Source organism: Babylonia areolata, chromosome 7 (genome assembly GCF_041734735.1).
Source record: "Babylonia areolata isolate BAREFJ2019XMU chromosome 7, ASM4173473v1, whole genome shotgun sequence".
Classification (NCBI taxonomy): Eukaryota; Metazoa; Mollusca; class Gastropoda; order Neogastropoda; family Buccinidae; genus Babylonia; species Babylonia areolata.
This window is the reverse complement of record NC_134882.1, coordinates 40,417,249-40,443,654: the sequence shown is the minus strand read 5'-3', so window position 1 is coordinate 40,443,654 and position 26,406 is coordinate 40,417,249. Positions and strand designations below refer to the sequence as shown.

General features: G+C 42.3%; 1 protein-coding gene across 26 annotated transcripts in view; it reads right to left on the bottom strand.

The window, feature by feature from the left end:
• The window catches only part of LOC143284031 (E3 ubiquitin-protein ligase MYCBP2-like), a 151,835-nt gene that overhangs the window by 82,043 nt on the left and 43,386 nt on the right, over nucleotides 1-26,406 (bottom strand). For 21 of the 26 annotated variants that reach the window (XM_076590599.1, XM_076590608.1, XM_076590604.1 and 18 more), the window contains 14 exons: nucleotides 25,561-25,657; nucleotides 24,677-24,866; nucleotides 23,323-23,597; nucleotides 19,456-19,497; nucleotides 13,381-13,611; nucleotides 10,892-11,092; nucleotides 9,744-9,959; nucleotides 8,957-9,094; nucleotides 8,172-8,350; nucleotides 7,485-7,624; nucleotides 5,928-6,028; nucleotides 4,557-4,760; nucleotides 3,568-3,814; nucleotides 2,135-2,253 (listed from right to left, as the gene is read on the bottom strand). In XM_076590599.1, coding sequence (XP_076446714.1) covers nucleotides 2,135-2,253; nucleotides 3,568-3,814; nucleotides 4,557-4,760; nucleotides 5,928-6,028; nucleotides 7,485-7,624; nucleotides 8,172-8,350; nucleotides 8,957-9,094; nucleotides 9,744-9,959; nucleotides 10,892-11,092; nucleotides 13,381-13,611; nucleotides 19,456-19,497; nucleotides 23,323-23,597; nucleotides 24,677-24,866; nucleotides 25,561-25,657 — 2,380 coding nt within the window. The remainder of the gene's footprint in view (nucleotides 1-2,134; nucleotides 2,254-3,567; nucleotides 3,815-4,556; nucleotides 4,761-5,927; nucleotides 6,029-7,484; nucleotides 7,625-8,171; nucleotides 8,351-8,956; nucleotides 9,095-9,743; nucleotides 9,960-10,891; nucleotides 11,093-13,380; nucleotides 13,612-19,455; nucleotides 19,498-23,322; nucleotides 23,598-24,676; nucleotides 24,867-25,560; nucleotides 25,658-26,406) is intronic. The other 5 variants (XM_076590609.1, XM_076590624.1, XM_076590619.1 and 2 more) reach the window with 1 other exon arrangement.

Sequence of the window (26,406 nt, the reverse complement as noted above, 5' to 3'; positions counted from 1 at the left end):
ACACATAGTCAGACACTTCTGTATGACTCTTTCTGTAAACATCGTGTGACACTTTTTTTGTAACACATCGTGTGACGCTATCTGTGACACATTGTGTGACACTTCTGTACAACTCTTTCTGTAACACATCGTGTGACACCTGTACAACTCTTTCTGTAACACACTGTGTGACACTTCTGTATGAGTCTTTCTGTGACACTTCTGAAACACACTTTCTGCAACAGATCATGTAACACCTGTATGACTCTTTCTGTAACACATCATGTAATACTTCTGTACAACTCTTTCTGCAAAAAGTAGAGTGATACTTCAGTACAACTCCTTCTGCAAAACATCTTGTCAGACTTCTGAACAACTCTTTCTGCAACACTTCTGTACATCTCTTTCTGTAACACATCACGTGCCACTTCTGTACAACTTTTTTCTGCTAAACACTGTGTGACACTTCTGTACAACTCTTTCTGCAGAACATTGTGTGGCACAACTTTTTCTGAAAAACATTTTGTGACACTTCTCTATAACTCTTTCTTACATCTCATGTGACGCTTCTGCATGACTCTCACACATTCTGTAAAAACACTGTGTGACACTTCTCACACAAACAATAGTGTCACACTCTCAGAGCTAACACAACTCTGCTCAACACAGGAAAAGAAAGACTGTTGTCTACAGCAGATACTCTTGCAGTACAAATCTCTAGCTGTCAGCTTCCAGGTGGAACTGATAGCTCATCAGAATGGCTGGAAAAGTATATGTAAGACATCAGTTGTTTTTTGTGTTTTTTTACAATATTTACATTTTATGGGAGAGAATGGGGAATATATCACACATGTACACACATAACTACACTCCCCAAGGAGCTTACAGAAGTAACTTACACACACGCTCAACTATTCTCTTCAAGGAGCTTACAGGATTAACTTACACATTCATAACTACACTCCTCAGGGAGCTTCAGGAGTAACACACACATGCATAACTATACCCCTCAAAGAGCTTACGTGAGTAACTTACAAGTTACACATGCACTGTGTGTGGACACAAGCAATATGAAAAGAGAGAACAAAAATAACAATAAAACATCAGAGTCTGTCAACACCCATCTTCAACAAAAAGAAAAGGTCAGATCTGTAGTCTGATGTTGCTTTCCACTCTCAATAAATTTCAGGAGTCATATGCTCTCTGTCCAAAGAGTTCCTGCTCCAGCTACTGGAACTTTTGAAAACACGGAACAAATCTGCTCCTGGCAACTTAACAAGGGATGCAACTTCCAGGCAGATTTCATCTCCTGTGCTCTACAGTATTAGTTAACAAGGTTATAATCAAATAATAAAGATTAATGTTTTCACAATGTAAAAGACAATTAACTTCTTTGAAACTTTTATGTCTCACATCAATTCCCTTCCTTCTCTGTAATTCACCAACACTGATGAATTGATTTGTATTTGTATTTGTATTTCTTTTTATCACATCAGATTTCTCTGTGTGAAATTCGAGCTGCTCTCCTCAGGGAGAGCGCGTTGCTCAGTACAGCGTCATCCATTTAAAAAAATTTTTTCCTGCGTGTAGTTTTATTTGTTTTTCCTATCGAAGTGGATTTTTCTAAAGAATTTTGCCAGGAACAACCCTTTTGTTGCCGTGGGTTCTTTTACGTGCGCTAAATGCATGCTGCACACGGGACCTCGGTTTATCGTCTCATTCGAATGACTAGCGTCCAGACCACCACTCAAGGTCTAGTGGAGGAGGAGAAAATATCGGCGGCTGAACCGTGATTCGAACCAGCGCACTCAGATTCTCTCGCTTCCAAGGCGGACGCGTTACCTCTAGGCCATCACTCCACTAATTGATTGACTGTTATGGACATTCACACTGCCCCTATCCCCTGTCGGAGACCAAGCACTAAGCGCTTTTCAAAAGTCATTTGTGCAGCTCGCTGATTATGTAAGCAGAGCTGACTGAGAGCTGCGTTTAAGTGATAATCATTCGTTTTCAATCAACCAGGCTTCAGTCCCTCACACAAACACACACACACACACACATGCACACACACTCACACACATGCACACACACATACACACACACATGCACACACACACACAAAGAAACAAAGCCAGAAAACACAGGCATTGCTTACATCGTCAGCCTTGGAGTTCCACTCATAGCCAATGACAGTACACTTGAAACCAAAGAAGCTGGCCTTTTCATCTTTCAGGTAGTCTGATGCTGTCTCCAGGGAAAACAACACTTCACACCCTGATAAAAGAAAAACAAGAACAAAGATTTCACACCCTGATAAAAAACAACAACAACAAACAACAAAGATTTCACACCCTGATAAAAACAACAACAACAAATAACAACAAAGATTTCACACCCTGAAAAAAGAATCAGTCTACACAACAGCCTGACAAAACCATGTCCCCAAAAGAACAAAGAAATGGCTGAACTCCAAGCAATTAGACAACAATCGCTGAGATCATGTGCCACACTGTGGTGGCCAATGCCTCACCACTCAACTGATAGCCAGGTGGTGGTTGTTTTGGGTTTTTTTTTTTAATAAGCTCCAGCCTATCCCATGCTAGCAACCAAGAGCTGGTTAACTCACTCAGTACGGTCAGTCCTCTCTTCTCCTCTACACAGACCCCTCGAATGTCCAGTGGGTGTCTGAATGACCCAACCTTTAGCTTCCGTCGTAAGAACTGTGGTATTCTTTGTCAACATTCACCTCTTCAGTATAAAAGCCTTCCTCTTGCAATATTTTGATGATGGTAATTGGGGTGAAACGTTGTTAACGTCGTCTCTTCCGCCGTTCGTATGGAAAGAGTTAAGGTGTGTGTGCAATGTTATAAACCAACTACTCAATCAATCCAGATTCATGGGGACTGGTTGCATAAGTTGTTAATACTATGCATCTTCAACAACACTGATTTACGCTGATTCAAACCAAACACTCACAACGTTCATTAAAGAATCCTTCTGCTAACAATATACTTAGCTGTACCGCACCCTTTTACAACCCACCTCACACTTTTACAACCTTCCTCACCCATTTACTATATACCCTCCTCCTTATGTTTTCCTTAACTACCACGGCCTTTAACTACTCCTCAGCCTTTAATTACTCTGCCCTCCTCACCCTCTCACTACTCTCCTCACCCTTTAAATACCCTCCTCACCTACCCCCCTCACCCTTTCACTACCATCCTCACCCTCTCACTACCTTCCTAATCCTACCCTCCTCACCCTCTCACTACCCTAGCCACCCTACCCTCCTCACCCTTTCACTACCCTCCTCACTCTACCCTCCTCACCCTCACCTCCTCACCCTCTCACTACCCTCCTCACCCTTTCACTACTCTCCTCACCCTCACCCTCTCACTACCCTCCTCACCCTTTCACTACCCTCCTCATCCTACCCTCCTCACCCTCTCACTACCCTCCTCACCCTCTCACAACTTCCTCATTTTTATTATCCTTAACCACCACAGCCTTTAACTACCCTCCTTTTCCTCTTCCTCAGAAACACGGTCCCCACACAGTCTGCAGTGGTATCTGCACGCAACCCACCTGGCAGCACGATGGACTGTTTGGGCCAGCTGTTGGCCCCGTGGAACTTGTTCAGCACAGGCCAGTAGTTCGGCCCCACCTCTGCGGGAGTGTCCAGCACGCTGTGTGCCCCCTCAGAATCCAGGCTGATGTCGGTGCGGGTGCGCCAAGCAGGGATGTACAGCTGCAGGGAGTCTTCCGCCTGGGCCGTGGCGCACTGGGGGTCAAACTCGATCACCATCCACCGCACCGTGTTGGGGAACTCCAGCTGCAAACGTTGACGACACCGCAAAGAACATTTTGAATATCAACAAAAGGAAATTTTCTTCCTAAAATTACGTTTAAGTAACATACTTACCGTGACCCACCAGTGCAGACTCTGGCAGGGGTCTGATTCCTGTCCTGTGCAAACTACCACCCGCCTATGCGGAGAAAACGAAAGTAGCTATGGCTGATAACCTCCCGAAGTAGGTTACCTCCCCTCTGCATCCCTGACTGAATATCAACAAAATTTCTTTTTTCTTTTCCTTTGATGGTGTGGGTGTCTGGAGGGAGTAGGGGCTGGGGGCTGTGGGAGGGGGTGGGGTGGCGCAGAAAATTGGAGGCTGTGGAGAAATGTTGTTTCCTGAATTGTTCACTTGGCCACAAACAATGAAAATATCTCTATTTTTCTTGACAAAACTGAAGAGAATTCTCCTAGAACATACACACATACATAACTGTAGGAACTAACAGAATTAAGTCACATGTGCATGAACTGTGTGTTGGCACATGCACAATGAAAGACAGAAGAAAGGTAACAAAGAGAATTCTTCTGAAACCCATTTTGAAGCCATGCATATTTATGAATTATTGTTTACATCAATGCCATTCACCCTTTCACCATTATTTTCAAGGAAGCTAACATGTCATACATGCAAACTCACCTCTTTTACCAGTATTCACTGAACCACACGGAGCCATGACCGCGAAATAAACAATCCACTCAGAAACAAAAAAAACCAACCAACCTTGTAGTTGGCGACGGTGGCAGGTTTGTAGGGGTGGTCGCTCTCAATGACGGCGTAGTGCTGGGAGGTGGTGGGGATGTTCACATCAGACATGGAGCTGTCGATGGTGACAGAGCAGCTGAGGGGCAGGGGCACCAGCTGCTTGGTCAGCGCCACCACCGCCGGCAGGATCTCCTGGATCAGGTACAGCACCTGCACTGCCCCCTGGTGACAAGGACACAGTCATTGTTAACCCTCTGCACCCCCCATCAGTGGTGACAAGAGCACTCATTCAAACTGCACCCCATCAGTGCACCTGCACTGCTCCCTGGTGATAAGAGCACTGTCATTAAAACTCTGCACTTTATCAGTGCACCTGCACCACTCCCTGGTGACAAGGTCAGTCTTTATTAACACTCTGTACCCCTTCAGTACACCTGCAATTGTTCCCTTGTCACCATCACAGTACCATTATTAATACTTTCAGTGTATGTGCACTGCTCCCTGGTCACCATCACAGTATTTCTAATACTTTCAGTGCACCTGGACTGCACCTTGGTCACCACTACAGTATTACTGATTCTTTTAGTGCACCTACACTGCTCCCTGGTCACCATCACAGTATCATTAAGAATACTTTCAGTGCAGCTGCACCGCACCCTGGTTACCACCACAGTATCATGCTTAACAGTTTCAGTATAAATTTCTCAAGGAGGTATCACTGCATTCAGACAAATCCATATACGCCACACCACATCTGCTCAGCAGATGCCTGACCAGCAGCATAACCCAACGCGCTTTGTCAGGCCTTGAGTGCATGCTTATCTAATACCTTGTGCCATCAGTGCAGCTGCACTGCAGTTTCTGTGGACCAACTCCACAACAGCTGAGTGCATTGTCAAAGCCATGCTTCTTTACAAAATGCAAACATCATCAATAAAAAAACAAGCTCAATCCCCCTGATTCATACATTGATTTTCAAACATAGTAATAAAGATGTACTGTATTGTATTATTTTGTACTGTACTGTAATGTACTGTACTGAAAAGACCAACTAACAATGTAGAGGCTAAAACCAACAAATGAGAAAGTGAAACTTGACATGCCCACTGCAGTACGAAAATATCCATACTCAATCCACAGGAAGCAACCAGATGTTACAGAAAAATCAGCACTCCAAGTGTTAAGCTACACTCTACAATTCTGTGCGTGTATGTATGCATGCGTGTCTGCGTGCGTGCGTGCATGTGTTCCTCTGGAATAAAAAGAATAACGCATGATAACAGAACGAAACGTTCTGTTTCATTTCCTAAAATGTAAACTACTCCAAACAGCAGAACAAGTTCATGAACCCCTAGCCCCATTAAAACAGCACAACCATCCCAACCGTACCCTTGGGTCTTGAGCAGCCACAGGCCCCACGTAGGCCAGGGACAGAGGCAGCAGGGAGGAGAACAGGTGGGAATTGCCCAGCGTCTCCACAAGGCCGTCAGCTGCATCAAACACTATACAACATCACTTTAGTACATCAATCACAACATCTAACTCTGAACAATATCACTTCAGTAGGTCTATGTATCTGGCTCAATGATTGGTTCAGTACATCAATCACAACATCTAACTGAACAATATCACTTCAGTAGGTCTATGTATCTGGCTCAATGATTGGTTCAGTACATCAATCACAACATCTAACTCTGAACAATATCACTTCAGTAGGTCTATGTATCTGGCTCAATGATTGGTTTAGTACATCAATCACAACATCTAACTCTGAACAATATCACTTCAGTAGGTCTATGTATCTGGCTCAATGATTGGTTTAGTACATCAATCACAACATCTAACTCTGAACAATATCACTTCAGTAGGTCTATGTATCTGGCTCAATGATTGGTTTACAATGTGAGAGCTGTATAATCAATGGTTTCTCCACTGCAATGGGAATTCATTTACAACTTAATTCTTTTGTGAAGGACTATGACTCTCAAACTGGGAGGCAAGATTACACTGACTTTCAGTGCTCCAGCCTTGGGGGTTGGTTGGCCTTTGGGGACCATCCCAGTACCAACTGTCCTACAGCCCTCTTGGCCGAGAGAATGGGATGTATGTAACTTGGGAAAGACACTCCCCACTAAAATCAAATTCTAGCCCAGATAGTCAGGATAGCAGTTGCTTCCTCTGCTGTTCTGATGGTCACCGCTGGCCATGACAGACAATCATATATAATAATTTTAAAAATACTTTTTAACATTATTTATGTACATCCACCAAACATATACTTTTCTATGGCATCTTAACAAACAATAAAATGCTTGTACTGGGTACTTGTGCAGGCTCTGTATCAAAGTCCATTTCACTTCAGCACAGAAAAGAGGTGCTTCTTCTACACTGTCAATGGAAATTCCTGTTTTCAGAAACTAAACTTCAGAAAACAGTTCAGTATGATACACTAACTGAATGTTGTCTGTGTAAATACCCTCTGATGGCAGAATTATCGACATGGCACACCCAGCAATACATTAAACCATCTGCAAAGTGGATTTTTCCACATAATTTTGCCAGGGACAACCCTTTTGTTATCGTAGGTGCACTTATTAGTGCATGCCACACAGGGGACCTCAGTTCATGGTCTCACCTAAATGACTAGGACCTAGACTGCAATTCAAGGTCCAGTGGAGCAAGAGAGTAAACTTCCAGGTTTGTATAAGACTCAAATCTGTGGATATCCGTGGACACTCACTTCCGAGTTGGGTGCATTACCACAAGACCACCACTCCACCTTCCTGTTCTTTGGTATACTACTTGTCTTTCTGTGTATATGCATATGTGCACACCCATTGTTGCATGCACAGGAATGCAAGCATCCAAGCACATGCTTATGTGCGTGCATGCATGTAGTAGCGCACACAAGCATGACTACATCTAGAGCTTTCCTTGCCGGACTACCTGACTGGTTGTGGGAGCAGTGTAGCAGTTCTGTAGCGGTCCTGCAGATGGCGCCAGTGATGTCAATGGCGTTCTTCCTTGCCTGCAGCTCTGCAAGGGTCTTGGCATGCTGACTCTGCTGGTCTCCCTCCTGGGGGGCACTGCGAAAACACACACACACACACACACACACAGACCATACTGTCACAGACCTTTGACAATCCTTAAGAAACAATTCATGATACAATTAAAGCTTTCCAGAAGGATGATCATCACAGACCTCTGACAATCCTTCGAAACAACTCATGATACAATGAATGCTTTCCTGAAGGACAATCATATCAATACAGGTCTTGGGGTAGTGCTCGGCGCTTTCCAAGAAGCAATGGACAGGAGTAAAGTTCACATTCTACCCTGCACTGCCTCCAAGTCATTTCGCTGATAAACTGTAGTGCCTGTTGTATTCAGTCCGCATCACTACCCGATTTGTCACAGTGGCTAGCCTGTTATTGCTTTCTTTGACTAAAGCGAACATCAAATCCTTTCTAGCATCTACAGGTCACAAAAAGAAATGAATAGAAAATAAGAGGACACACCCATGTGTGTCTGTGTGGGCATGAAAGCATGCATGTGTGATTCCTTTTCAAACCTTTTTTTTTTTTTTTTTTTTTTTTTTTGTGCTGTTGTAAATGTAAGCAAGAAACCTACCTGTAGTACAAAATCTGTGGAATCTGCCCTCGCACATGGTTGGTACCGTTGACACTGAGTGAACAGGCAGAGAAGGTGAAAGTAGTCCCATCGGAGCACTTGACCTTTGCCATGCCCCCATCACCATTGTATGTACGCTGACCCGTGTTCTGCAGCTTCAAGGCGTACTTTGTTCCTTCCTAAAAACACACACACTCAACAGCGTTATTAATTTTATTATGTAATGCTTTACAATAAAAAAAAAATCTTTACCACCTGTGTGTTTCATTATTTCAATGTTCACCTCTAAACACTGGGTATGCTTTCAACATCCTTACTACTCCTTGTCCAAAATACAACTTGAATATAATTTCCACTGACAATGAACACTAATCAGCCCCCCCACACACAACTTCTACAGCAGAGTATCCAAAAACATCTGCCATCCAGCTACTGCACCAGTCCACTTCATCTAGTTCTTCCGACCTCTCCCCTACCACTCTCTCTATACTCCACCCCTCCTCCTCACCCCATTCCATCCTTCACTGTCTCTCCATGAACCTCTAACCATGAACTCTTTGGTCACAAAACTGATTTCTTCTCAAGGATCTATCAACCACCAAGACTGATTTCTTCTCAAGAGTCATTCAACCACCAAGATTAATTTCTCCTCAAGAATCAATCATTTCTCAAGAATCAATCAACCACCGGGATTAATTTCTTCTCAAGAGTCAATCAACCACCAAGAGTGATTTCTTCTCAATCAACCACCAGTAGGAAAAGAACTGTCTCCTTAAGGCACCTACCCTGATGGGGATGGGCTGTTCGAACTTGATCTCAGCGATGAGGTTCACTGTGTCGTCAGGGCCAAATGTTCCCTTCACCACCTCCAGACTGTTCCATCGCTGTGTGTGGGACACCTCCCCTTTGACTTCACCGCTTGCCTGTACACACACACACATGCACAAGCACATGCATACACATCCATACACACACACAAACACACATACACTGAATACATTCCTTTTTTCAAATCCTTATTTTCTTCATTATACAACTGATAACCAGTTAATATCCTCAGATGGGATTAATTTTTACATTCATTTCTTTACTTTTCTATGCTTTGATCTGTTTTTTGAGCTGACCTGGTTCTTTTTTCTTTGTTGCTTTTGGAATAGTTTCCAAGAAAAAAAAAGAGGAAAGAACAGAAAAACCAATGGAAATGATATGGTACATCCAGCAAAATTTCTGATAAGAAATGATAAGTTTACTTTTCACAACAACAACAACAACAAAAGCAAACACCAGATTCTTAAAAACAAATTATCTTTAAACAAGAAGTTGTGAAACAAGGGCAGCTCCCACAGATGAAGAAGTACAGAGCACATAATTTAATGAAACCAATTTTATTTGGTGTGTGGCCTCCTGGTGACCAAACATCAATCACTGGACTGCCGACACTGGGACTGTGACAGATGTCCCAGGTGTGGCTCAGTACGGGGGACTCAGAATGAGCCGCATGGGTGTAATGCCACTGAAGCAGTGCACAAGGCGGCAGAACACCCCCAAAATCTTTTTTTTCATTTTGCTCACCTCTCCGGATGCTTCCACAAGCAGCTCCACTTCATACTCATAGGTGCCAGAGCCTCCGTAGACACACACCCCGGCCAGCACAATGCCTGGCCGATCCACTGAGAAGGCCACAGCGTCAGGGCTGCCATTGCCTGTGTTCCAGAACGCTATCTGGGTCATGCGGGTGAAACGGTTAGGGGTCACCAGGAGAGGGCGGGTACTGGTGTCAATGTCAACCTGCGACAACAGAGGATTTGTTGGATGTATAAACGTGTGTGTGTGTGTGTGTGTGTGTGTGTGTGCAGTCTCTGTTGGGTCTGTGTGTCTCTATCTGTGTCTTTGTGTGCATGTCTGTGTGTATGTGTGTACATGCATACATTTACTCAAGTATGCAAATCTTCATGACGTGCACATACAGGTGTTTTTTCTCTAAATGCACTCTATTTTCTAGAGCGCCCACACACCTGTTAGATGAGTGCATTGCTTGTAGATTTCTTTTTCATCAAACTTGTCCTCCAGGACAACAAGAAACGATCTGTGAGTGTTGTCTGGTACACTGAGATTCTTTTTTCCTTTTTTTTCCCCCCTTTTTTCCCCCCTTGCTTTTGCTATTGTTTGCTTCCTATTGTTCATCTAAAGAGTTTCTGTTCTGTACACAAAGTAACTTCTTCTTCTTCTTCTTCTGCGTTCATGGGCTTCAACTCCCACGTTCACTGGTATATACGCGAGTGGGCTTTTTACGTGTATGACCGTTTTTACCCCGCCATGTAGGCAGCCATACTCCGCTTTCGGGGGTGTGCATGTTGGGTATGTTCTTGTTTCCATAACCCACCGAACGCTGACATGGATTACAGGATCTTTAACGTGCGTATTTGATCTTATGCTTGCGTATACACACGAAGGGGGTTCAGGCACTAGCAGGTCTGCACATATGTTGACCTGGGAGATCGTAAAAATCTCCACCCTTTACCCACCAGGTGCCGTCACCGTGATTCGAACCCGGGACCCTTAGATTGAAAGTCCAACGCTTTAACCATTCGGCTATGGTGCCCGTCACACAAAGTAACAATTAAAAAAAAAAAAAAAAAAAAAAAATATCTTAAAAAACAAACAAGCAAGCAATCTGTGATATTTCCAGCCCCAACAGACCAGCAGCACCCCTCACTCACCTCTAGCCCCATGGAGGAGGCGGCCAGTTCACTGATGATGGTCGCCAGCAGGTAGCAGGTGTTGGCCACCAGGTGAGAGGGGAACGACTCCTGCTCCCCGGCCAGCACCTGCCGCACAGGGAGGGCCACCAGCATCAGCAGGCGGTCCAGCACCTCCTTGAACGACACGTGCATCACGCTGCTGCCACCTATGCTGTCCACCTGCACAGGTAATATTGATGATAATTCTAATAATCATCATCATCGTCAACACCATCATCTTCATAATAATAATGATAATAAAAATGGTGATAACAATGGTACGTTTATATGCGTGTGTATGTGTACCCTTGATTGAAAGCCTGACTGGATGACACAGGAAACGAATGATGGAGTGCCTAAAGGTAGCTGTCAGCCACTCTTTCCAGGTAGGCAGCAGGTTGTGCAAATGACTCTGTGAAGTGCTTAGACTAGTTAAAAGTTTGCTTTCTGATCAAAGAAAGGCACAAAACAAGTAATAATATTAATATAATAGTACATTTATTTTGCACCTTAAACATCTCAAAGCTCTTTACAATACCACATCAGTCAGACACAGCACACACACACACACACACACACACACACACACACACACACACACAGCCTTGCAACAACTTGATCTAGAAGCTGGATTTGATGGCGACCTCTTTAAGAAAAATATGCAGCTAACAAGAGAGTAACTTGCTCAAGTAATGGACCAGGAAGGGGAGGATCTCATCGAAAACTGTTTCAAATGAGAAGGGATCTGCCCAATGATTGGTAAAATTTGCATGCAAAGTCAAAAGTTTTGCTCCCTCATGTGAATGGAAAGTTTCACAGCGAAGTTCATAAAAAGTTTGTGTGAATCTCAACACCTTCACCACCCTCATTTCATTTTTCAGAATGAAAAAAAAAAAAGACTGATGAATTTTTTTAGCTCAGTGCAAATTTTGCAATCAAATTTCACCCCCTTTTTTTTTCAGTCTGGATTTTCAACTTTTCTCCCTCCACCTCCATCCTGTAGCTGCTTTAAGGGGCTAGCACAAGGCAGTGGAGCCCTTCCCTGACCCTTGACCACACTGCTGTTGTCGTCGTCTACCCTTGCACAGATGGAATGTTCCTGGTCCCCACCCCCACCCACTACCCCTTCCTCCCTTCCACCGCAATCCAGTTATAGTTCCCACACGTGACCGACTGGCAACACAATTCCACACTTTTTCAAGACCTTTCTCAAACCTGGGTATTTTCCATACCAAACACAAACCAGACTGGTATATATAAAAAAAAAAAATCATCTGCTACACCACTGATGAAAGAGATCAGCAGATATCCTGGTATTGATATTAAATTTTCATCATTTTTTGGTGTGTTTCTTTCTTTGTTTTATGAATGCCTTGGGCTCCGTGTTGAATGGTACTGGTCAAGGTTTATATTACAATTCCAAGTTTCCACTTGTTTTACTTCCACGTATCACTTTTTGCATTTTTTAACCCTTTGAGCCCTGAGTTCCTGAGCAATTTTAACCCTTCTGCCTGAGCTCCTGAGCCAAAATTTGCAAATAATTGGTATTAAACCCTTTGAGCCCTGACTACCGCTTTACCGGTGGCAGAGAAAAATGACATAATACCCAGCCACCGGTTGAGCAGTGTGTAAACACTTGAAGCATGCAGAGTCTCAACCTGGCCCTTCAGGGCAGAAATCAGGGACAAAATGTGCGAGAAAACAACTGTACACAATGCAGTAAGTAATTGATATGCTTGATGATTTATCGGAAGCAGAGTATGACAATGATTACTCTGACAGTGAGGTGGAATTCGAATCAGATGATTTTGCTACAGATAGTGATGTTGAAAATGAATCTAGCATGCAGAATCAGTTGATCAAAGGAGGCGTGTCAGGTTGAGACTCTGCACGCTTCATGATAGAAATCGATCTTTTTTATCCAAAGCACATGCACAAAACACAGAGAAAAGGCGCGGCAATGTTGGTACTATGTTCGCTGACGTCAGAATATTACGGTTTTTCTGACTGGCTCTTCAATATTAAGTCAACCAATAGCAAAACACGACACAAGTGTTTACGCACCGCTCAACCGGTGGACAGGCATTATGCCACCCCTCCCCACCACCGGTAAAGTGGTGGTCAGGGCTCATAGGGTTAAAAATCGCAGCAAGTTCATTGACAAGTAACCAGTTTAGAGCACAGTTATAAGCTCTGCTTGTTGTGCTTTGACTTATCTGCCATGCAGTTGCTTTGATATTTCTGTAAATAAAGAAAGTTTGTTGAAAACACAATTCCTAGTTTCTCCCAGACCATGAAGGGCGAAACATCCCCCACCCCTTCGCCCGAAAGAAGACTTTTCCAGCCCTGGAAATGGTCCCCCCCCAGACCCCTTCCCCAGCCCCCATGCCTCCCACTCCTTAAGACTTTTTCCAGCTTTCCACAACAGTGTACAAAACCCTACCCACCTCTCTCTCACTCCCTCTCACCTCCATCCTGTAGCTCATGTGAGAGGCCAGCACAGGGTAGCGGTGGCCCTCCCCCAGCCTGGCCACGCTGTTGGTGTTGTCGTCCATGCACATGGACTGTCGGCGCAGCACAGCCTCCGTCTCGGGCTCGCAGTTGATGGGCATGATGGCGGTCAGCTTGATGGCCGGGTGGCACAGGGCCTCCATCACCGCCGCCAGCAGGCGACCCACGCCTGACACATTGGCTGCCCCCTGTTGGCACCGCCCAGTGGTCAGTGTTTTTTGTTTTTTGTTTTTTTTTGGGTTTTGTTTTTTGTCCCTTGCATTGAAAGTTAAATTTCTCATGTTGAAACATCATCATCATCATCATTATCGGTATTTTGGACAGTTCATACATATCAATGTAGATGAAATACACAACTGACACAAAAAGCTAACGCAGAATACTACAGCAACAATGATTTTGTGTGTTTCTACATCAGGACATAATAAATAAATATTTAAACAAATGTCCAGTGGTCAGTGATAACAGAGCACTGGAGAAAGTAACCAATGTTATGATGCATGAATTAATTTTTTTTTTTTTCACTGATAGACAATATTATTCATATAACAGCATTCAGTGTCTGGGGATATCTGTGGGTGAGGTGACAGGTTGAAGAGAGAGAGAAAGAGTGGATGGAGACATAAACATTATGATGCATGATACACAAGATTATTCACCTAACAGTGACCAGTGACTGGGGGAATGTGGTAGCTGGAATAAAGTAACCTAACATAATGTTATGATGCATGATAGACAAGATTACTCACATACAGCAATCAGTGACTGGGGGTACGTTGTGGGGGTCGGGGACAAAGTAACCTATCATAAACGTTATGATGCATGACGGACAAGATTATTTACCGAACAGCAATCAGTGACTGGGGGTATGTTGTATTTGTATTTGTATCTGTATTTCTTTTTATCACAACAGACTTCTCTGTGTGAAATTCGGGCTGCTCTCCCCAGGGAGAGCGCGTCGCTACACTACAGCGCCACCCATTTTTTTGTATTTTTTCCTGCATGCAGTTCTATTTGTTTTTCCCATCGATGTGTTTTTTTCTACAGAATTTTGCCAGGAACAACCCTTTTGTTGCCGTGGGTTCTTTTACGTGCGCTAAGTGCATGCTGCACACGGGACCTCGGTTTATCGTCTCATCCGAATGACTAGCGTCCAGACCACCACTCAAGGTCTAGTGGAGGGGGAGAAAATATCGGCGGCTGAACCGTGATTTGAACCAGCGCGCTCAGATTCTCTCGCTTCCTAGGTGGACGCGTTACCTCTAGGCCATCATGTGGGGATCGGGGACAAAGTAACCTAACAGAAACGTTATAATGCATGATACACAAGATTATTCACATAACGGCGATCACTGACTGGGGGTATGTTGTGGGTCAGCAGACAGAGTACAGAGAGAGAGAATGCATGGAGATAAGAAAGAGATAATTAAGTGTCAGTGTGTGTGTGTTCTGTGTATGTGTGTGAGGGTGTGTGTACTGTATAGATCTGATGTGTGTGTGCAAGTTTGTGGTGTGAATGTTTGTGCAGTGTGCATGAATACAAGCACGCATCTGTGTATGTGTGCATCTGCACACAGGTGTTGTGTGTACTGGGCTGTACATAAGTGTGTGTGTGTGTTTAAACTGAATAAAGGAGACCTGAACAAAATGGGAAATAAGGATTCTCCTGGCTGACATGCCAATGAATGGGAATAAACTAAACATGGCACCGTTTCAGGCTTTCGCTTTTTCAGGTATGTAAGCTATCAATATGAAGTATATCTTACTAAACTGTTACCAGTAAAAGATGCAGTACATAATACTGATCAGAGGTTATACATTATTTTGCAATGGGAACCTTCTCTCTCTCTACAATGGTGTGTGTGTGTGTGTGTGTGTGTGTGTGTGTGTGTGAGTGTGAGTGTGTGTGCGTGTGTGTGTGTGTGTGTGCGTGTGTGTGTTTGTGTGTGTGTCTGTCTCTGTCTGCAGGCCTGCCTGTGTCTATATGTGTAGGAAGATGATGGGTGGTTAGGCGCACGCACGCACACACAGACACACACACACACACACGCACACACACAGGCATATGCCAGTAGGCCAGCAAATGAGCAAGGAAATAAGCTGAGCATTCTGAGCACGCACGTGTCTCCCCAAACATACATGCATGAGTGTGTTCAAGTCAATTCTATTCAGATCAACATGACTAGAGCCCAGCCTCCCACAGAGGGCTACACCAGGTCTGACAAGCCACACAGCAAATCACTGCAAGATGAGCACATAAGACAGTGGACAAACTGGAAGATTAAGCTTGAGCAGACTCCCGTCATATCACATCCAGGCCCAGAAAAGTCCTCTGGGCCATTCCAACACCACATTTCCCATCAGAGGATAAAAAAAAAAACAAGAACAACTACATAAAAACATTGTCTAACAAACCTGAAAAGGATTGCACAGTTGTAAATTATGCAGCAAAATGTATATTACCATATAAACTGCAAAAGAAAAGAAAAGAAAAAAGACAGTAATCAACTCACATTTTCCGATGTCAAAGAATACATCATTATATAAATGCCAATGAAATAAGTTCTAGAACAACTACAGGTAAACAGGATAGGCACAAAATGAGAAAGAAAGAGATAACATACAAAAGAACTAAAAAGAGTGTTAGATAAAAGTGAATTTCAAGCACACTGTTTCTAAAAGGTGGGAATACTGCATTTTATATTGACAAATCTCCTGGCATCCTCCAAGTGATGTGTGTGCATGCGTGTGTGCGTGCACGTGTGTGCATGAACAAGTAGTACGTACACACATGTCAATGAATGAACTCATGTGTATAATAATATATACATGAAGGTGTGTGAATGGGAAAAAGATGGAGCTGCACTGTAGCAATGCACTCCTTGGAAAGAGCAGCCCAACTTTCATAGAGAAATCTTATGACAAAACAGCGTAACACAATACAATAAAGCAATACAATATACACACGCTCATCATTGGATATGTAATACACCACCTGTTTAGAAATACAGAATAGACAGGAAATAAACTGTGATAAAAATGGAGTGGGCGGCAAGATGTTCTGGACAAATCTGTCTTCAAGGTAGACCACTGTGTGAGCCTCCATGTTTCCTGTGATGTGGAAGCCAGCAAGGATGGTTTTCCTTGTTAAAGTCTTAACTCCCGAGAGCAAGGTTTCGGTTGCGCATGCGCACTAGAGCCTATCCATAAAAGGGAAAGGGGCGGAGTTTATCTATAAAAAGCGCGAGCACGTGTCCGGTAGAAATGTAAACATGTGGGAGGTGAAAGCAAAACAAAGACCGACTCACTGTTAGCGGAGAAAGATATCCGTGTACTCCTGCCACACAATGTGGTCGTTTACGGTTGCCAACGTCGAGGGGCTGTCTGCATGCTTTCCAATTCTCACCGGACAGAACCACGTGCTGGTGCTATTTTTATCTGACAGACACGTCTAGCGCAAACACAAACGGCTCTAGCTCCGCCCCTTTTCTCTGCATTCAAATTTTGTATTACGTGTAGCTGACACATTTTGTACTTTCCAAAGTCAATTCAGGTCTAGATTGGAAGCTGCTAGGCAAATCTCGCTCTCTGCCATAAATGAAGCCAAACCGTAGCTTTATTAGGCTTTTATTTTGAATAAACCTTCACCGACGTCACAGTGTCAGACTCTGGTGAGAAACTGGCTTGATTCAAATCGCCCGCCATTTATAGTCCGGTTCAGGCTTTAAGGGGGCAGTGAATTTATTGAGAGTTGCCATTTCTTGGTGAAGCATTTGAATGTGTCCAAGTGACAATAAGTTTGTGTGTGTGTGTGTGTGTGTGTGTGTGTGTGTGTGTGTGTGTGTAAATGTTCGGAGTCAGATACCAGCTGTCTTATCTTTCTCTGAGAAGTGCATGCACGCCCTTATGCACACACAGACATACACACACACACACACACAAAAAAAACCAAAAAAAAAACAACAACAAAAAACCCAACATGTAACAACAGTACAGACAGACAGCACAAAATATGCAGAACAGTTGTCTAGAAGTTCCATCTAGCCATGTATTACATGCACAAAACTAATGTACAAGCTTGTAATCTTTGCTAAAGGTGAAAAAAAACAAGATTGCGACATCAGATGTTTTGCCAGGAAGTATGATCAGTGAGTTACAGATCCATGATGTTCTATGAAAATGTTTGAAGAGAATAAAGAGATAAGTTGTAGAGATACACAACATACCAAGAAATTTGCAACTGGCATCTTATGGGCCTAATTAAGATAGAATTGGTGGGACAAGAGCAAATTAAAGTGTCAAAGGTAGAAGCAAGTAAACAAGAAAAGAGTATATAAAAAGAAGAAGAAAATGAATAAAGAAAGAAAGAAAGTGTGTACTTCAAAACAAATACTCATGGACAGGTGTTCAGATTCTCATGCAAAGAGTACAGTATCTGGATAAACAAGCTCCACCAAGTGGTGACCCTATAATGGTTATGACTCCCCCCCCCCCTTTTCACACACATACATAACAAATAAACAACACTTGAAAAATGAACATTTCATATCACAATACTTAACAATAATACCACAATGGATAAAACCACATCACAATGTCACATACAATGTCCAAATAATAGACAAGTAAATCACACACAGACACTTAAAACCAATCACAACATTCAAAACGAATCCCAATGATTAAAACCAGTCACATATATCATAAAGCCCAAATGAATTACAGTACACACCCTCCCTTGCACAACACCCCAGCAACACACCCTGAAACAAAACTCCAGCCTGCACACCCGCACATCAGCAGAGGTAAAGTTTATATAGGTGTGCCTTCAGGATCTGGGAACACTGAGCTTTTCTGAGAGATGTGGGAAGGGAGTTCCAGACAATGAGGCCAAAGACAAAGAAAGACTTTTTTGCCAAAGGTTTTGAGGAAGAACCAAGAAACTGTCAACAGAGAGGTCAAAAGAGTGTAGTGCTCTAGAAGGATGGCACATAAGGAGGAGATTTGAAAGGTATGGTGGCATATTGTTATGACAGAGATGCTGAAAGTAGAGAGACAAGCAATTCTGCACTGAATTCTAATCTTCACAGGAAGCCAGTGAAGGATTCTGAGCGTGGTATATAGTATGTATTTTCTTCCATTCTGGACCAACCTGACCAGACATACATACATACATACATACATATATATATATATATACACACACATATATAGAGAGAGACAGAGACAGAGACAGAGAGACAGAGATGTATAGATATATAGATTTATATAGATATATAGACAGATACTGAGATAGATATATACATACATATATATATAATTATACAAAAAATATACAAATGAGAGTACTAGCCTGTGTTTTGGTACACTGTACAGATATCTGCAACCCATTCCCCCTGAGCCATAAATCTACATACGTCATAGTCGAAAAAACAAACAAACAAAAAAGCACCGACCCCACAGTAGTCATGGTATTCTTCCTGTTCCATCCCTTCCCCATTTCACACACCCACCCACCCACACACACACACACTCTCACGGACACACACACACACTCACTGCCTTGTCTTCTCCATTTTATAGTTATAATGGAAAATGAAGCTGTCAACTGGACTGCCACACCACCTAACAAAATCCCATCGACTCATGGGAAAGAGTAGTCTGCGTCAGTACTAACAATCAATGCAACACTGTCTTACAAACTACTTCCATCAGCAATGAACATACATTTGATAAAACAGGCATGCTAACCTTTAAGACCCTTTGCTGTCAGTGCTGCTCATGTCATGCTTTTTTAAAAGCCAAACAGCGCACACACAAAATGTATTTAGTATTAAAAAATGCACTCCATGCAATGAATTAGTACCAGTACAAAAGCAGCATAGCCCTGCCAGCAAGCATCCCAAAGCCACAGAGTACAGAGAGAAAACCCAGTAATTATGCATAAGCGGACAACCAAGGGACGGTTAATGTTATATCAGTGAGAGGAGAAACCTTAATAATGCGGGTCCACAGGGGCAGAACATACACACCTGTTCTTTTTCTTTTTGTGTTTTTTCTTTTTTGTCAAAGATCTGAAGGAGGCAAAACAGCACATAAGAGTAAGGCATGCAAGCAAAAAAATGAGGACAGATCATAACATGTACACTCACACACAACTTACATTGACACTCAAACTGTACAGAGGTAAACGTGGATCAATAAAGCACACATCATATTCTCATCCTGAACTTGTGAACAGTCTTTGCATATTCTCTGCCTGATCAATCTTTTGAGGTACATTACTGGTTTACACTCAGCCTAATGAAGGATTTTTTTTTTTTTTTTTTTTTTTTAACATCAAACGTATTGATATGTTTTTGTTTCCAATGAAACCTTAGGCTTAATATCATCAAAAGCACTGTTTCATGAGTCCTATTTTCAGTGTTCTTCCAGTGATATTTCATTTCATTTCTTTCTCTTCTAATAATGACTGCTGTCCAGAACAATAAATAAATAAACAAACAATCAAAAGTGGATTAATCATTCTCCAGTCATACAACTGGACAGTTCCTTAGCATAAATTACAATTTCAGATGTGCCATACTCAAATGAGCTTAGGAAAATATATGCATACATATTTCTGATCAGTGTCCTTTGTTTGAAAGTGTCATGGAAAAACAAAAAGCACTGCACTTTATTCTGAAGCTATTTACAGTCATTGTGCGTGATTTTGTCGTTCACTGAAGTGCCACCTTCCTGATCACCATTGTGATCATCATCATTATGTACAACCAAAATTCAAACAAGCAAGCTTTCATTTCAGTCAGTGTGAATACTGTGATTACAGATTCTTTAACAAGCACAGCCGAAGTCAACAAAAGATACCAACAACAAAAAAATTGTGTTGGTTTACAAAATGAAAGCAAGCATACAGAAATCTTGGACAGCAAACCTACGAAACTGATGCCAAGTAACCTTCCCCAATCTCTCTACCTTAGCATTCTCCATGGCCTTCCCTGCAGTTTACTTTAGTTTTACAAACACACGTGCCAATTATTTTTTTAAAGGTAGATTAAAACAGATTAAAAACAATCACCAACAACAAATTATATATGTAAGAAAAAAATGGGTGTACAAGATTACATATATCATAAACAACAACAAAAAAAGCGCCAAAAGAACAATTTATTACTACTCTACAACTACAATATGCAAAAAATGAAACAATGAAAAAATAATTCTACATCAACAAATTTTGGTATGAATAAATCCAGCACAAATATCATGATATAAGTTTATAAGTTATAACAAATGCAGACAACAAAAAATACGAAATCAAATGTAAACACTTGCAAGAGATGGATAGTCTAAAACAGCGATAAACTCTCACAACATCAATATATTTTTAAAGATACGATTTTAGATTTAGGAACTAAGATCAGTCAGTGCATATCTGGGCATCATTCTTCAGTGCTGGTGGCACATGAAGGTTACTATTCAATTCAAATTTTAAAAATTCACCAAGAAAAAACACACAAAAAAGATGTAACACACTTCATGACTGTCACCAGAATCTCAGTGTGTGGTAAACACAACAGTCACTGACTTAAAATAAGTGTGTAAGGATATCAGGGAAAAGGTTAACTCAATCCGGACGATGGAGCGCTATAGCATTCCTGGCGTAAGGCAGCCTTCCGGACAACAGAATGCTATAGCAGTTTTGACAATTAAAATTTTTTCCATGTTTTCCTCATGGGGTAGCATAAAAATCGCAGCTACTTCTGGCATTGTGAACGTGTCAAGGGTCAAATGGAAAGTTTCTTCATGAGGTTCTGTAACTATACACTCGCTGATGATCTGTTGACCTCGGTACCACACATGACAAGCTAATCTGCATATGTATCAAAAATGGCGTCACAGGCGATACAAGTGGAAATTTCTGGAACAAACTAGATCACGACAGTGGATTTTTACAGCTGCTGAAGTGATTGAAATAGTTCAAACTGAAGCTTTCAACATCAATGAGGATGATGAAGATGTTGAATAAAGTATCTGCAGTGACTCAGCTTCTGAGGGCTGTGAAGAGCGGAGGGTGGGGGGGGGGGGGGGGGAGCATACACACGACATGAGGAAAGGGGTCAGTGGATCAAGTACTGGGAATTTTCATTCAGTTACTTTGTGTTTTGCATTTTTTGTGATTTTTTTCTTAACCCTAACAAATGGGTCATCTGCAGGGAAAAGCAAGGGAGAAAACTATTTGTCCGGAGACAGCTAAAAGCAATGAAATAACTTTTGGTATTATGTTTAAACACCCATTATCACTGTAAGAATGTCATGAAAATAGAGAACCTGTGCTGCTTTCCTGTGTTTCTTAACCTGTGAAGTGTTGCAGTACTCTTTCCACAAAAAATTACTTGATTCAGGAAATTTTTACGTCCAGTATACATGGGTGCGTGATGTCATGAGAATTACCAAACATCTCATAAACCTTGGGAGCTCTTGAATTTTTTTTTTTTATTTCTTGTTTTTTTCATTCCTTCCAGATGTGTCTGAAACTTTTTTTGTTTTAAAAGTAATTTTTAGACACAAATGAACCGTTCCTATCTTTTGCCTTCAATTCCACCACTTGTGTAACCAGCACTGCAGAATGATCCATTCCTCAATTAAAACAATCCAACCACACAAACACCACTCAGGTAACATACACTGAAAGCAACAAGTTCCTGTTTTGTGCTCCACTGCTCTTCACGCTGGCTTTCATAAAACACATTCAACACTGATGCAGCTTGCCACAGTTTAGCTGCACTGACCAACAGAGATTGACATGAACTTGCTGTTGGGCTCAACAGTAGCAAAGTGAGAGCTGTATGATCAATGGTTTCTCCAGAGCAACAGGAATTCATTTTTAGCTTAATCTTTCATAAAGGACTATGACTAACAAGGAGGCAAGGCTGCAATGGCTCTTAGTGCTGCCACCTTCTGGGATACTTGGCCTGTGGGGACATCCCAATGCTGACTGTTCTAAAGCCCTTTTGGCTGAGAGAATGAGGATGCAACTTGGGCAAGACTTTCCATCAACCCAATACAGTTGGGACAGCAGCTGCGTCCTCTGCTGTCCTGACGGTCGATGTCGGACACAACTATCATACATTATTCTATCTTCTACATTTCACTACGATGTTCTTTTTCACTTGTACAAAACCAGTTGGAAACACATTCCTGACCTGTGACTCATTCAACTAACTCATCAGCAACTCATCTGCGTTGGGTTACGCTGCTGGTCAGGCATCTGCTTGGCAGATGTGGTGTAGCGTATATGGTTTTGTCCCAACGCAGTGACGCCTCCTTGAGCTACTGAAACTGAAACTCATCAGCAAACAGTAAGCTTGAAACTGAGTGCACTTTCTTAGCAGATTAGCAAGAAAAGAATGAGTCACAGGATATTTGACTAGCAATGAGTTCTTGACGTTCAACTGTTTGAGTTTTTTTCATTTTCCATGGGAACTGCAGAAACTGTTGCTGTACTTGTCACAAACCAACAACAGTGGTTAACTTTCAGCATGTTTCAACATCTCCACAACAAGACAAGAGAACCTGAAGAGAAAACAAGCCAAACCAGTCTTCTGTTTCTCCTCACATTAACGTTCCATGTGTCTACTCACGGAGAAAGGCAGCAGGGAGGGGGTGAGCCAACATGCATAAATATTATCACCAGTTTGCACAAAACAGGAACTCCAATGCCTTCATCATTCCAAACACTACCAACTCCCTCCCTCTATTTCCCAGCAGTAAATATCTCCTAGCCCTACAGCTATAGACAACACCAAGAATGTCAAGTTGCAACAACATTTTCCAACACACACACAGACAACACACAACAACACCATACAATACTACACAAACACACACAAACTCACCGGTTCCATCTGAAGGAGCAGGTCACACAGACACCACCACTTGAGCTGACCTGTGGGGTAGAAGGCATGGAAACAGGAACGGAAAGTGTCATGGCACTCTTTCAGAATCTCCTCACGCATTTCACGGAACTCGGCCGCCATGCTGGGCTCTCCAAGGAACACTTTGAACTTGGGCGCATGCATGGTCCCAGCCAGGATCCGACGGAGGATGTCTCGGCCATCACCGATCCTTTGTGCCAAGGTGCTGGACTCTGGGGGCACTTTTTTCTTGGTCACTGAAACCAGTCAAACAAGTTTGGTATTACTGACACTATTACTATTATCATTATTGATACTTATATAGGGCCTATCTTCAATCAAAGATCAAACTCTAAATGCTTTACAAACATTTAGTCATTTGCACAATAGGTGGCCTACCGGGTAGCGCCGACTGACAGCTGACTTTAGGCATTTATCATTTATTTCCTGTGTCATTCAGTGAGACTTTCAACCATGTGCACACATACACATGTACAGAGATGCCAACCCCTGTCAAGTGTTTGCAGGAACAATCAGGAAATTTGGTAGGAAAATTTTGAATTTGGTAGGAACAATCGTACTCTGTGCCACATCAGCAAATGTACATTTTATCTACAAAGTATACAAACACTTGGGCCTGCCTGCAACACAATTTAACTGCCACAAATAAGCTGATTGGTCCACTCAATGCTATTTCAATGTAAACATGCACGCGATTAGCTCAGCATCATCACGTGAGACTTAGGTTAGTAGTGACTACCCTAACCTCATGATCAATAGGTCACGAGCATCTGGGTAATGTTATGACAGAAAAGCATGTGATCATGCTATGCAGTCGAAAATGAACTCATCGATACAGTTTTGACATTTGAGTAATGTCAGAACAATCTGCGATCAAGCATAATAAAATACTGCGAAATTGTAACAGTTGACATCTCTGCATGTATATTAAGTGACTATATATTTGGTGACAGTCACAAACCTATATTTACAAAATCACATTCATTTGTAAGTAAATATATATATGCATCATTCATTATGTGTTGTAAAACCTAGATTTACAAATAACATTCATTTGTAAGTAAATATATATATGCATCATTCAAACTTTCACAAATGAGAAATCAACCCCCTCCTCTTCCCCCCAAAGTCCAACCCATGCACACCTCCACATACAAAAGCACAATCACCAAGCAGCCGGTTCATCACCAGGCTTGTCTGCTTACAACAACAATGACAAAAAAAGCCAAACCATCCAATTATTAACACTTTACCCCTTATCTCTTTTCCCACACTCTCCTGCCCACCCCCCACACCCCAAAAAACCCAGCTTCACCTCCGTCGGGATAGACCTCGTTGACGTAGATCCTCAGCAGACGCAGACAGGTGCGAGCGATGTAGACCAGACGACTCATGTCTGCCAGTGCTGCCTGGTAGCCGTCGCCCTTCAGTCCGTCTATCTCCATGGCAGAGTGCGAGGCCGTCCAGCTCCAGTCCAACAGCTGCAGCACCGCTTCAAAGCAGTGCTGGGGGAAACAGCATGGTCAGCTGTTATTACAGTGTTCTGTATGGTACTACAGTGCAGTGTTGTGTATTACTGTTCCCCATAACAGATTTCTCTGTGCAAAATTCAAGCTGCATGTCAGTAAAAAATATATTTAAAAAACTAAAAAAAATGATGTGATGCTTGTCCACTGACCACGAGCATACTGCACTGCACTACACTGCTCTGTATTGTACTGTACTGTATAGTATTGTATTGTATTGTACTACTCTTTGGCATGGGATTTCTCTGTGCAAAACTCAAGACTCCTTTCCCCAAGGAGAGCACGTTGCCACAGTGCAGTGCCAACCACCCATCCCATCCCCATCCCCCGCACCCCCCCTCCACCAGTCCAACTTTTTTTTTCCCTGCCTGCAAGTGTATTCATTTCCCTATCAAAGTGGATTTTTCTACAGAATTTTGCCAGGGACAACCCTTTCGTTGCAGTGGGTTCTTTTATGTGGGCCATGAGCACGCTCAGTTTAACGTCTCACTGAATAAGTTTTTAACCCACAACGGGGATAGGGTGATTAAAAGACATTGGGCGTTGTTTACAAGGTAGTTGACAGTACATGTTTTAGAAACTCTTAACAGTGAGTGAGGTAGCTATCGTCGTTTACAAGGTAATTTACAGTACATGTTTTAGAAACAATTATCAGTGAACTGAGCTGGCTAACCTCAGACACAGTATGCGAGAAGTCCTGGCTGAGGATATGGGCCGGGTCCACGTGCTCTGCACGACGCACCACACTGGGGCTGTCTCTGGAGGGCAGTCTGCACACAAAACAAACCCATCCCTCACAGCTTCTGTCCACCAAAAACAAACAAACTACAGCAAGCACACACATAATATCCAAAATCCCTGACAGTTTGCACCAGAAGATACCCAGTTCATTTGTCTTAAAATACCCACTCTGCTTGTCTTAAAATACCCACTGAGTTTATCTTAAAATACCAAAAATACCCAGTTCATTTGCTTTAAAATACTCTCCCTCACAGTTTCCATCCTGCAAAAACAAAAAGGCAAAACAAACTAAAGCAAGCATACACATACAGTCCAAAATCCCTAACAGTTTTCATCAAAAGAAATAAAAAAAAGAATAAAGCCACACATTTCAAGAAGGGGTTTTAACAGTTTTTACGGCAAAAGAAAGCAAAAATAACTAATAATGAAAACCACACAATTCAAGAAAATTAAACATAACCAACAAAGCACGGAACCTAATACAGTCCAATGCAATAATAACCTTTCTTTTTATTATCCCAAAGGAGACTGACTTTTTCCCCAAAGCATTTCAAATCAGAATTAACAGAAACTGGATACAAGGATATCAGGTGAAAGTGAAAAAATGGCACACACAACTGTCTGCTGTTTCATTCAAAATTATTCAGCTACCTATCTTTACCTGTATTTTCAGTTCCAGTTTTATTGGCTGATCATACACTAAGAAGCCGTCAAAAATATCAAAGTGCTAAAAGTTTATGAATGCATTCTTTCTGCCTTTAAATAATGACTTCAGGCA